Below are 13505 nucleotides of genomic sequence, written 5' to 3' on the forward strand. Positions count from 1 at the left end.
TCGTGTAAAGTGCCTTTCCCAAGGGCACAAGACCGGCAACACGGTAGGCGGATTCGAACCGGCGACCTCTCGATCACGGGCCGAATACACTACCACTGTGCTACGCGGCCCCACGGTTGTATCGTTTATTATAGAACTCATCTTACGTTCGCATGTTGGGACAGGGTTGCTCCATGTTCCGTCAGCTTGGCATGTCAGAGGAGAGACTCCGTTCAGTTGGTATCCCGAGTTACAGGTGATTGTAACCTGGTTCGGGTAGGAGTATGCCGGTCCGGGAGGATTCAGCGCTCCGTTAGTTGGGGCCGTCAACGCCGGACATGGTACGGCTGTAATGGTGAAATATACTAAGTTCAAATATCTGATACAGTACTAAAACACATTGAGTGAGTAGTAGACGTCGGTTTTCATAAACCATTAAACATTGACAGTGGCAATCATTCTTATCATCAACGTCTCCCCGCTAAAGTGTAGGCACGTAAAACACATTCTATCAGTCTATAAAGTTCAATTCATCGATTAAATGTGTTTTACGCGCCTACACTTTGCCTGTCAATGTTTAATGGTTTAAGAAAACGTATTTCTTATATTGATTAGACAAACATATATACATTTTCAGTATCCTTACATTGATTAGACAAACATATCCACATTTTCAGTATCATAAACAAGCGAGAAGAATCAAGTCGAATTCACATAATAGAATATGAATCTTGTGTTGGTTAACATTGTAAATGTTCCATGTATCTGTCAACTATTATTTTGTTACGACCTGCACTTAGTCCAGTGGGTATATAATGTTTGTGCAATGAAGGTCTTCATTCATTCGTGTGTGTGTGTGTGTGTGTGTGTGTGTGTGTGTGTGTGTGTAAGTGTGTGTGTGTGTGTTGGAAAAATCTTATGGAATCTTAACTCTACCTTGACATGTAGGTACGGGGTGGCTCCATTTGCCGTCGGCTTGACAGGTAGCTGAGGAGTCACCGACGAGTTGGTATCCCTGGTTACAGTCAAACTGTACCACGTCCTGGTAAGTGTTGGCACCGGTTGGATCTACAGTGCCGTCTGTTGGACCCGCCCGGATGGGGCATGTGACAACTAGAACGATCAAAAAATGTACATTTGATTACGTTAAAGCTTATGTTTGCTGTGCGCCTGGCATTGGACGAAATTTATGACTTGACATGTTAAGCCAAGGAAAATGTATTGCGTGTATTCCTGGATAAACTAAATTTAGTTCCAATATATAGATATCACAGATTGTTACCTCCATGAAACGGAGGTTTTGTAGTCTCTTCTTTATGGTGTCTTTGTCACGTTTGGATCTGTCCGCTATCTGAATTTGAATGCTAGGAACATTTGCAATAACCGGAAGGTGGGTCAAAAGTGATAGAAGATAACCTCAGCTTCAGAAAGTGGCAGGTCGGAGTTGGTAGAACTGCACATAAATCAAACATGGCGGGGAAACCGTGAAAGAGGCTACTACGGGGAGGTAGTTTAGTTCTTGTTTTCCTTATTATGCAGCTTATATGATGAAACAATCACAGGTAGGTTCAACATTGCGACTCACCTCGACAAGTCAGACCGTCTCCTACGAACCCGGTGACGCAGGCGCACTGGAATGTTCGGCCGAGGACAGTGCAAGTGGCCATGGCATCGCACGGGGAGGGGTCGCACAAGTCACTACCTGCATTAAGGGTGCATAATGCATTTGATTCAGTTCAATGTTCGATAAATTTGATAAATCAAAATATATTGTCGACTACTGTATACAGACAAATGAAGGGAGAAAGGTTAGCCTTTACCAGGTTCCCGTAGGTTACTAAGAGATAGTAGAAATGGGCACAAAGAGACTGGTTCAGTACAAAGGGCGACATATTTGATGAAAATAAAAATCGGCTACGTATACGTACTGTATACAGATAAATGAAGTGAGAAACGTTAGCCTTTACCAGCCCCTTGTATGTTAATGCAAAATAAAGTAGAAATTGGCAGAAACATACAGGGAATAATATGCCAGAGGCCAGTAAGCCGACCATTGGAGTACATTTTTCAACCTAGGAAAAATTTGTTTGCATAGCCGGCTTACTCCTCTGACGTATATGGTCAATTTCGACAATCTTTCAAACACCTGGAGACTACATTGAAAGCCTAGTCCTTTGAAAACCAAACGGAGAAATCAAACTTACTGTCGCAGATAGACTGTCCAATTCGTTGCGCGTGATCGTTTATGGCTTCCGCGAGAGCCCCGTAATCATCCACCCTAAATACCCTGTCCTGGTCGCCTGCAATGTCCAACAGGGTTTGGTCGGTGATGTCCAAACGGTGCCCAACGCCAATCGCAAACACGGTTACACCTTGTTGCCTCAGTCGCTCTGCTGGAGCTGCTACTTCATCATGGGGGACATCGTCCGTGAGGACGACCAGAATCGGAAGAACGTTGTCTCTAGCGCCGTTGGCTTGGGTGAAGGAGTTGGTGCGAACGTAGTCCAGAGCTTCTCCTGTATACGTTCTGCCTCTGTCGTAGTCGATGTTCCTCACGGCCGTGTCGAAATCGTTCCTGTTGTCGAACTCGTTGAGGCGAACATGGGTCACTTCCGCGCCACTGTCGCTGAAGGTGACCACTCCGACCCTCGTGGCGTCTTGCGCGAACTCGAAGTTGCTGGTCACTTCGATGACGAAGTCCTTCGACGTCTCGAAGCCACCAGCCCTCACGCTTTCCGAGCTGTCTACCAGGAAGACAAGGTCTACCGGCTGGGCGCATTGACCTGAAACAGCAGACGCGAGATGTATTGGTCAAACTTAGCCACGTTTAGGACTGTGTTCTAGCCGCAAAAGCGCCACCTACATCGGCTTCATTTGGCGGCGAGATGCAGTACGAGAGATAGAAGATGTCTGACAGGCATCGAAACGTAAGCATATAAGAAACACTGGTTATGAATAAGACTTTTTTTTAAATCCTATGTTATACCAACCTAATAGAAATCATTGTTGGAATGTATTTTAGACCTAACTTAAACTTAGAAATGTGATTTTCGATCCCTTTTATCGGAATGATTCATTTACATCCATTCGTCATTGGTTACGTAGGTCAACTAGGTATAAATACTAGTCATCTTCATGCAAATTAAAAGTCAGAAATGTCATAAAATCAATTCTTTATCAATTTACAGGTATTGAATGTTAAATGTCCACATTATTGTTTTTATGGTTTTGAGTGATACAACACCAATCTTATCTTTGTGGATGATCCTATATTTACCATTCTACACTCCGACATACCATGACAAAAATTGCGGTAGGTGAATCTAAATTCCGTTACCTGTTGGAGACGGCGTCTGCTGTCCAACGACTGAAAACAAAAAGTGATGAAAGATGATTAGTATTTATGTAATTAGACAGGAATTAATACAAGGAAACACAGAGTTTTACATCGCCATGACCACATTATGATATTCAGTGGGTGACTGTGTACCACGCTCTTAAGATCATTCTAGATCATGACGTATAGGCTATGACGTATGAAGTATAAGTCACGATAAACTTATGAACTTATAACTTCCCATAAAGGAGCCCTAAATCCAGAACAAAGTTCTTTTTGGTTTATATGAATTCTATAAAGTAAAGAATTCATATAGCATCACATTTTTGAAAATAAATCAATATTCCACCACACACAAATATCATTAGAACCTTGCGCATCAAAAAGCATTCAGTGTTCAACTCCCCAAGTTCTCCCTAATTATATTAATCAATCTTAGCCCATGGCTGAATACACTGTACCTTACACCGCCTGACGAAAGGTAGGCTACAAATTTATTTCAGTGACGATAAGGAAAACTCTTGTTACGTGTTCTTAAATGTTTTATGAAGAATTGCCCCTCCTGGTGTTCTTATTGTCCCTCATTTATGTCAAAAATATTCTCCATAAAGGCAGTGTATATGCGTATAGGAAATACATGTGTAGGGTCTGTATGGGTTTAGTGTGTGTTATGAATTGTGTACAAACACGTCGCGTACTATACTTTACCACAAATGAAACTCTACAAAACGTGTTCTGATAATGTATACATTGATACATCATATAATGACAAACCATACCCTTTCTGGCGTTATGTGTTCCTTTAACATAAAAAAGTGATATAAAGTCAACGTTTATAAAAAAAATACTATGAGAATACAAGGATCTTGAATGTTTGAAGGTAAGATATAAACATTTGCATGTCAAGGCATTGTTATCTTTTTATATTACTTTTGCCCCTGGGCTAATGTCATTGCCTCTCTTAGTAGCCTTTTTAGTTCTGGTTAATTAGATTATCAAATAGTGATACACATGTAAACCACTACTCTGTCTTCCTTCCTTCCTTTCAAAGTCCTCGAAATTATTATCAATGAACAAAATACGTCAACTGGGGAAACTAGAATAAGCAACACATGTACGTAATTTAGTTTTACCAAAAAAATTACAACACAGGAACAAAGTGGTGGTCAGAGGTCAACGCAAATATCATATACTACTAAATCAACGTAACGTTTATGCTTTGAACATACATAATTATTGTTTACAACCGGGATGGTCATAATGACAAAGAAATTAATATTCAACAATCAATAGACCAATCAATTTTTAGTGATTAACATGGGAGACAATGTCTGAGCTGAGCTGAGTAACAACTTAGAAATTTTAACATTGTGCACACCCAATTCACAATAGTTTAACAGGTCATTAGAGTCCATGTATGTGTACTATCTGGGGGAAGATTTCATTGCCATGACGTCATCAGCGCCTTACCCACCAGGACCCGGATGTTCAGTTGATAGATTACAATAGCAGGGAGTGATACGTGTAAGCGAGGTGTGGCTCTCCTCAAATGCGTATATGGGACCTCCATTTCATATAGTCATAGGTTGTACACTGCAATAATCCTTTAATTTAATTGTTTACGATCAATGTGTGTGTGTGTGTGTGTGTGTGTGTGTGTGTGTGTGTGTGTGTGTGTGTGTGTGTGTACATGTGTGTGTGTGTGTGTGTGTAAGGAGAGAAAGAGAGAGGGGGGAGAAGGTATACAAAGGGCCACTTGAGAGCTAACAGAACTTTTTCAATCATGTTGACATTTTGAATACCTCGGTCGTTCTTCTCGTCAAAGATACGGCCCTAAACTAGGAACTAACTGAGCAAAGATAAGGAAATAAACGTTAAGTACCCAAGGGCAATACGCGGTGCCATACCAACGGATTCGAACCAAGAACCACTGGGTTTTCAGCCAAACACTGTCTTTGTTGTTTTCTTTTGTTGTCTGAACCAACGATGTTTGAAGCTCGTTTACCATTTACAGAAGTATTCAACAACAAAATCGGTCATTATGCTTGACCTGGTATTCCATTAAAATGGCTCTCTGACTTGGGTGTGACTACAGATAGTTTAACATACTACTCATCGTTCACAGGTACTGATTCATCTTTTCTACGTCATTATACCCGCCTTTTTCACTGGGGCGGCAACGAAATTTTCCATGTCGTAAACTTTCGTCTATTTATTCGAATGGTCGTCCCCATTACTCTCCAAGCAGAAGTTGGACTCCGGCTATTTTTTGGCATTCATAGTCGTTTTCATCAGGCTTTTTATTTTGTACTTAAATCTTGATGTGTTCAGACCAAAAGACATCAAAATTTCAATACAAAATAAAAAGCAAGACAAAAACGTCCAAAAACAGCCGGAACCTAACCTCTGCCTGGAGAGCAGTCCCCGTATCGTGGACCATATCCGAGCGTTTTATAACTTTTAGGGGGGGATGAAAAGAAGCAAAAACCTATGTAAAGCAACGCTTTAATTACAAATATTCCGCAGTATCAAAAGAAAAGTGCATCATCTCGGATTCGAACCCGACACACCTCTTTATCCCCTATCAACTACTCAAAGAAACACCACAATGTCGATAAAGCGTGCTAATACAATTACGGGCGCGGTCAAATAGGTCGTGCGAGAGGATATAGGGATGGAGGGACATAGACAGAAGAGAGAGACAGAGCCTGTGTGTGTGCGTGTGTGCACGCGTGTGTGCACGTTTGTAAATGTGTGTGCGTGTGTGTGTGTATGTGTGTATGTGTGTGTGTGTGTGTGTGTGTGTGCGGTTGCGGGTGTGTGTCTGTGTGTGTGTGTGTGTGTGTGTGTATGTGCGTGTGTGTGTGCGTGTGCGGGTGTGTGCACGCGGTTGTGTGTGCGTGTACGTGTGTGTGAGTATGTGCGTGCAGTGCGCGTGCTCGCGGGTGTATACGTGTGTGTGTGTGAGAGAGGGAGAGAGATAGATAGATAAAAGATATACAAATGGCCACTTGATAGATCAGCAATTACTAATAATAAGAGGATACCTCGCTCATTCTACTTAACAAAGCATCGCTCTCTTCTACCCCAGACAGCAGGTTATATTTGCCCCCAAGGAACACGCTGTATGTTGACCTTTGAAAGTGACATATTCTGTCTACTGTATGAATTTATGAAATGATCATAGGCTTTGTCTATACCTTCTTGGGGGAAAGAGTTGTAGGCAGAGTAGAATAGCTTGAAACACACTCCATAAATGTATGTAAAGTAAAGTTATAACACGAAAAACTAGCAAAAAAAATCGTAATAAAAAGATTTATGACTCATATTCTTCCCGCCAAAATAAACAGCGCCAACTGATTTCTTCCGGCTCATTTGAAGGCATAAATGGCTGAACACCATCGATCACAATGACTCGTACGTTAGTGACACAGATATTATCAGTGACATAGATTCGAAAACAACGACTGCTTCAAAGGTAAAGGTCGTCTGTATATGTAATTAAGCCACCTTCGCAGACTTCTAGAGCGGCGGCGTTTATATTAAATTTGGAGAGCGCTGGTTCGCTATTTCCAACATGGGCTAAGGTTCTCTAGGACAGGAAAACAATACTCCCTTTCCCGTCATAGACAAAGAAATTTAGCGCATGTTGAAAATAGCAAATCGGGGCTTCCCCCCCAAAAAAAACGCAGTCACTCAAGAAGTCTGCGAAGGAGGCTACTCTTAATGGCGACAGTATTATATGTCAACGAAGCATGTGCAAATTAAATAAACGGCTGAAAGGACTCTACGACTCTTGCACCTTCAGTGTAGTAGTTGGTATCTCACCCAGTGCGCAAATTTGACTGGTGTGGTGCAATGAAAATGAATGTGCTGAAATATTCGTCAAATCACTAATGTCATTTTGTTTTCGTGTTTTCTTATATCATTTTCAAGATTTAAACCACTGTTTTGTATTGCATACACAACATCGAAAATCTAGAAACGATCCATTCAAAATTATGCTGAATCTAACTTAGTCATTGGTCTCCCACATTTTGGTGTTTAAAAAATTTCGGAAATTTGTACGTTAGTTCACCAGGGCTCTCATACACCCCTCCCCACTCCCCGTAAACTAACCCGCCCAATGAACATCGTTCCCGCCAAAAATAAATGGCGCCAATTGATTTCTTTCAGTTCGTTAAAGCACATAACTGAGTGAATGTCAACGATCGCATTATGCGTTAGTCACATAGATGTGATCTGCCAAACATGTAACAACGACTTCCTTAAAAGGAAAAGGTCACCTATATTACTCTACTACTCTCCAAGCAGAGGTTTGGCTCTGGCTGTTTTTTTTTAGGTTTTTTATTCTAGGTTTTGACTAGTATACAAGATAAAATATAAAATAGAAAGCCAGACAAAAACGAATAAAAAAACGTTACAAAAACAGCCGGAGCATAACCTCGGCTTGGGGAGTTACTAAGTCTCCACGCCATTTCTGTTTATAAATAATACGTATGGGAATGAAATGAACGGTATTTCACACCCTGTGTTTCTGTGCACACAACCAAAACTCCTCAGCCACTCTTCTATACTACCTAATAAGATGTTGGTATTTTCTTACCAATTGCAGGGCACATTTTGTCATGAATACCAGGGAAAATTGTATTGCCAATGTGGTAAGAGTATTGAATTTCGTTCAGTGTATGATGTCGCCCTGTATTATTTCTATAGCTTAAGCAGTTTTAGCAAGGAGATAAATCCCTCTTGAGCCTGAATAAAAACTTCAACATTTAAGCTATGAAATCGTGTAGAACCGTCCAGGACGTAGTTTGTTACCCCCCCCCCCCCCCCCCTCCACTACACGGTGATCGCGCTGCGCTCTCACTGCGACCTAAATAGGATATGTGTAACCTTCGCTTTCAAACTGGTTATATCATACAAAAGTAAAAGTGTGACTGAGAAGATAACAAACACAAGTGTAACTAGAAAGGCCGACATTTGCTTGAGAGCAAATACAGCATATTTCAGCCATCTCCCTCCTCATGTAAGAATAGACTGTTCCAAAATCACCCATGTGCAAAAATGGAACACTTCTGCTTAAAATGACTTCTAACTACTAATCACACTTATGAGCAAAAATGAATCTTACAAAACCTCCTTCAAGAATGGACTATTCTAGTGCACCCCATGTAGAAAGTTAAAATAGACGACTTCAAAAACACTTCCGCTAAGTAATGGAATTTTGAATCATCAGCCGTCCAAAACCAAAAATGAAAAAAAAAACCTCTGTGCAAGAATCGACTCTTCCTGTTATACCCCTATGTAAATTGGAGCGATCCAAAAATAAATCAGCTAAAATAGGACATCGACATAATCAACAAAGTCCACAAAATGAATTTAAAAGAATACCCCCTTCGTCGAAGAATGGTATCTCCCAGCACACCCTGTTTACAATTGCACAATAGTCCAGAAATACTCACAGTACATGGCCTTTTGTATAATAAGCAACCCAGTCCAAAACTGAATTTTAAAAAAGTCCCCCGTGCATGAATGGACTCTTCCAGATAACACCAGGCTTGCTAATTGGCTGCCAAATCCTCCTCATGTGCAGTCTTCAGGTGCGGGTCAAATTCCATTCAACAAATGGAATTCGGAATCATCACCCATGTCCAAAACTGAATTTTTTAAAAATCCCCCCTATGTGCAAAAATGGACTGTCCCAGTAGTAGTCTTACTTATGTCAAGTGGTTCAGTGCAAAAACACTTCCGCTAAAAAAACATTGGCATTATCACCAAAGTCTAAAAGTAAATTTTTAAAAACACCCCCTGTCCAACAATGGACTCTTCCAGCAAAACGAGCTTGCTCATTGGCTGGTCATTAATTGGATTTACCTTGTCCCCCAACCACCTGGATGTCTATGGACTAGGTAGGTAGGTAGATAATTGGATCTACCTGGCACACCTGTGGCCCTGACACACCAGAATGACCTAGAGGTCGTTGACCTCGGCACTTCAATCTCACATATCCAAAACTCTCCCACAAAAACCTCCTTAAGGAGCCATTTTGAAGTGATTTATACCAAATATTATACATGGATCCTTTGAATAAGTATCTAGGGCACCTCTGTCCCAAATTTCAGGTCATTTGGATGTAATACCATGGTACAGGGGGCCAAATTATACAGTTTTGGTCCAAAAGTTGCAATAAAACCTTAATAAAATCATTTAAGGAGCAGATATGAAAAAAATTAAAAAAACACATTTTGGTATTGGCTCACTCTACCCTTGTGCCAAATTTCAGGTCATTCGGTCCAGGAACGGCGGAGATGAATCACTTTGAAGATTTGACAGGAGAAAGAAAGAAAGAAAGAAACATTACGAATACAATATATTTCACCATACTATGTATGGCTGAAATATAAAAAGATTCGTTTCTTTTCTATACAATTCGTTGAGCGATATGTCAAATTCTAGGTCACAGAGAGAGCGCGGCGAGAGCGCCGTCCTAGTGGAAAGGGAGTATTATAAGGCAAGCAATTTTGCTCAAAATTGTAGTCTTTTTGTGGGGAGAGGGATTTTGGAGATAAGCGCACCTCAAACAGCGAGTGAAACATCACACGATCGGTGATCGCTGGCCAGCTTCCAAGTCTTACTGAAGCCAGTCAGACAAAAAAGGCACAACTATAACAACGAGGGATTAGTATCCCGTGGAGCTCAAAATATATAGCAAGAAACTACATACTACTAGCACTTTGGCGATCACTCACCTGTGTTCAAATGGGTGGTTGACAAAGCAGCAAGAAGAAAAGAAAGAAATTTCACCAAACGCACTGAAGTACCCATCCTCTCCTCCTGGTACGACATGTAGCCGACTTGTGCCCGATTCCCTCCCGAGGAATCGCAAATGTCTCCCGATTTCTAAGGCCCAAAGTTTGAGGGGGAAAATCCGTGATACGAATCCAAACTGAATGCTGCCTTATAGCTCTCGCGATTGCTAATTACAAAGTCAAGAAGAATTTTAAAAATCCGAGATAAAAAGAATCCAACATGAATCCTGCTTCGCGCTTGTCAAAACTCGACTGAATTGTGAACAAAGGGTCCCACAGATGTTAGGCGTTACCAATACTGTGTCACACACGTTAAAGCAATGACGTTATCCAAGGCGCGCCAGAGCCGAGCAAATTGTGCACAATTTTGCATCAATCATTTTCGTCAATTACCCCGTTAAGGTGACATCTCATTGCACTTGGGGCCGCCACCAGTGCGACAATGCGGGGTTTGTAATATTACAAAGAATTTCAGAGGTTAAGAACGGATTTTCTTACGTCTTGCGTATTGTGTTGTCTTCTAAGTCATGCTTTTACGCAAGACGCAATATATAAATCATACAAATCGGCGAAAATAACACATTAGTGAACGAACCATGCAGTACCGCACCGGTACCCCAAGTGCAGTGAGATACCACCATTAGTCCAGATGATATATCAGTCCACTTGGCTATCCGTGTCATAACCTGCAAAGTGAATGGCAAAAAAACAGAAGTACCTGATCGTAATTGTACATTTTAAAACAGCTTTTTCTACTTCCAAAGTGTCTAAATTTTAAATGAATGAATCCGTGCAACAATAGGTAAATTTTACAATGAGTTGGGTATTTGATATCCAGTTATATCCTTCATTTTTTCGATAAGTGTATTTTTTAGACACACTGTAGGAAGACAAAATGTGCCTTTTTTCGCAAACGTTGATAAACCAGATATGGTGTGATTTAAGCGCTCAAGTCAATCTGTTAACAACATTGTATGAAAGGGCGACAGTAACGATTAAGCTTTTGAGCTGTAAGACCTATTGTTGAATAAATAGTTGACATTCACAGGGCATACAGTCAGAGTGGACTATACCATTATTGATCGTTGTCGAGGAAGATAAGCCAAGAAGAAGAGGAAGAAGATAGAGACCTTGTTTAAAGTTCAACGCTGTAGTATAAATCCAACATTTTTATGTAATCTTTTGTTCATGCGTAATAATATATCATCTTTTGTTGTAGGGCCTAATGGTTAAATGTAATGTATTTTACTACGTTTACTTTCGTGTCCAATCATACAGGAATAAAGGATGAAAATTGATGAATGAATGAGTGAACGAAATGAAAGGATCAATGCGATTACATCGTGAATCCACCATGCAAAGGATTTCCACGGATTTCTACCATTTAAACAAGAGTTCGTAGACCTCAGGCCTGCATGAAATGTATTGGGTTTCTGTAGACCTATTGTGTATTTTTGCCTTTTTGTCTGTGGTACGTGGTTGGAAAAATGAGCTTTTTACCGTGTTGGTTGTGCACCATGCAAAAGTCTGACTCTGAAATTCCATTTTCTGAATTTGTAAGTTTGGACATGGATGAACATTACTTATTTTGGATTTCTTAAGTATGTAACCAACCACAGTACTTTGAAGTTGTTGAGACGCTACCTTTTTTTGTCTCAGATGGCCCATGCACATGTAGTTACTCTGTCACATGATATACTAATATCTTCCTATTTCAATGTACTGACCTAATGCAGCTGCTAAGTCTCCTTGGTTTGTGTTCTTCCAATGATATTCATTAAAGATTTATTTCTGGGGTGTTATTCACTTGACATCGGAATGTTACTCGCATAATTTGACCAATGATACTTTTATCTGTAGTTCCATAGACATTAGACAATATGAATAGTGGTAGCCCCCATGCAGCAGCAACAGTTAGTCCCCAGGGTGGTATGATATTTTCATTCAATCCATCCAACCCAAACCTAAATCTCCTGTAGTATCTAAGCCAAATTTAACAGCACAATTTACTATGAAAAATGTCCTTGTCAATCCCATTTATAGATGGCAAGCTGCTGGCAATGGAAGCTTTGAAAAGTTCAGAAGCTGTTGTAGTCAGAGCAAACACCCAGCAAACATCCCCGCAAACCAATGAGCAGTTGCTTAGAAGGGGAATTTCATCATATATTTGCCGCGACAAAATGCAACAAACGATACTGAATTCAAAACAGAACAAAGCTAAGCCTCCACCACTTAACCCTGCCTGTACCATAGATTAAGCAGGCCCAAAAACCAAGCGAATATGACTAGCCCAAAACAACAAATTACCTGTATACAGTATGGAAATGGCATTACCAAAGAAACAAAAAGAAACACAGGACAAATCATACACATACCTTTCTCTTATGCCCACACTCTATACAGTTCTCCTCCACGTTAGAAAATTGCATCTTCTTCTGTTTAAGTTCAAGTTCAACCATGATTGCCAACAGGGTAAAGGAACTTGTACCGGAACTTAAAACTCAGTACTATACAGCTCTAGAAACACCACAAAGAGTAATAAGCAAACTCCAATTATACCTGACCAACAGATATATAATCTGGCACACTCCTGTCATCTGGCAAACTGTCAGTGCCACTAAGTAACCTGATACATTGAAGGTGGCCCAGGCCAGATGATGGTTCTACACCCAACCATAATCTGTTTTTAAAACCAAGCAGATATTGGGAGGATGCCCCAACCACACTAAAACAGGGTCAACCTATACAGTATCAAGTTCAAGCACTAGGAGGCCCAAAATCAAACCTGACCACCAGGACACCACAAACAACTCACGTACCAAATGGCAACACAATGGCACCTTGCGTTCCGGAGATACAGCGCACGCCCCGTGCCCGCACAAAAGGTAACCTAAAATGTCAAGTTCAAGCACCAAGGGCGCCAAAATCAAAATTGAGCATTATTCAGCCACCGCCGACACATGTGCCAAATATCATCGCGCCAGCACCAGCCGTTCAGAAGATATAACTCCGGAAACACCCCTCCCGGACACAAAATTCGACCTGCCGGGTCAAGTTCAAACGCGACAAGGCCCAAAGTCAATCCTAGGCAACAGGCAACAACCCCCCACCCATGCACCAAAAATCGTCGCAATCGCGCGTATCGTTCCGGACACACAGCGCCAAAAGTGCCCCAAAAACACCAAAAATGCCACCTTCAATGCCAAGGTCAAGCGCCAGGAGGCCCAAAATCACACCTGAGTGTCAGGCTACCACCCCCAACCCACGTACCAAAAATCGTCGTGCTCGCACCATCCGTTCACGAGATACAGCGCCCTACATCCCCGGCTACCGAAAAGTTCCCACCAGCATCAAAACCATACCCGCATACATGCAGT

The 13505-nt window shown here is 41.2% G+C and overlaps 1 protein-coding gene across 1 annotated transcript; it reads right to left on the reverse strand.

The window, feature by feature from the left end:
* Positions 1-2360: 2360 nt before the first annotated feature.
* On the reverse strand, positions 2361-10409 carry LOC118431734 (cartilage matrix protein-like). Its single transcript, XM_035843028.1, has 4 exons — positions 10069-10409; positions 3317-3346; positions 2434-2762; positions 2361-2381 (listed from the first exon to the last, which is right to left on the reverse strand). The coding sequence occupies exons 1-4, from the start codon at positions 10163-10165 to the stop codon at positions 2361-2363; spliced, it is 477 nt and encodes a 158-aa protein (XP_035698921.1). The 5' UTR covers positions 10166-10409.
* Positions 10410-13505: the final 3096 nt, after the last annotated feature.

Source organism: Branchiostoma floridae, chromosome 2, assembly GCF_000003815.2.
Source record: "Branchiostoma floridae strain S238N-H82 chromosome 2, Bfl_VNyyK, whole genome shotgun sequence".
Taxonomy (NCBI): Eukaryota; Metazoa; Chordata; class Leptocardii; order Amphioxiformes; family Branchiostomatidae; genus Branchiostoma; species Branchiostoma floridae.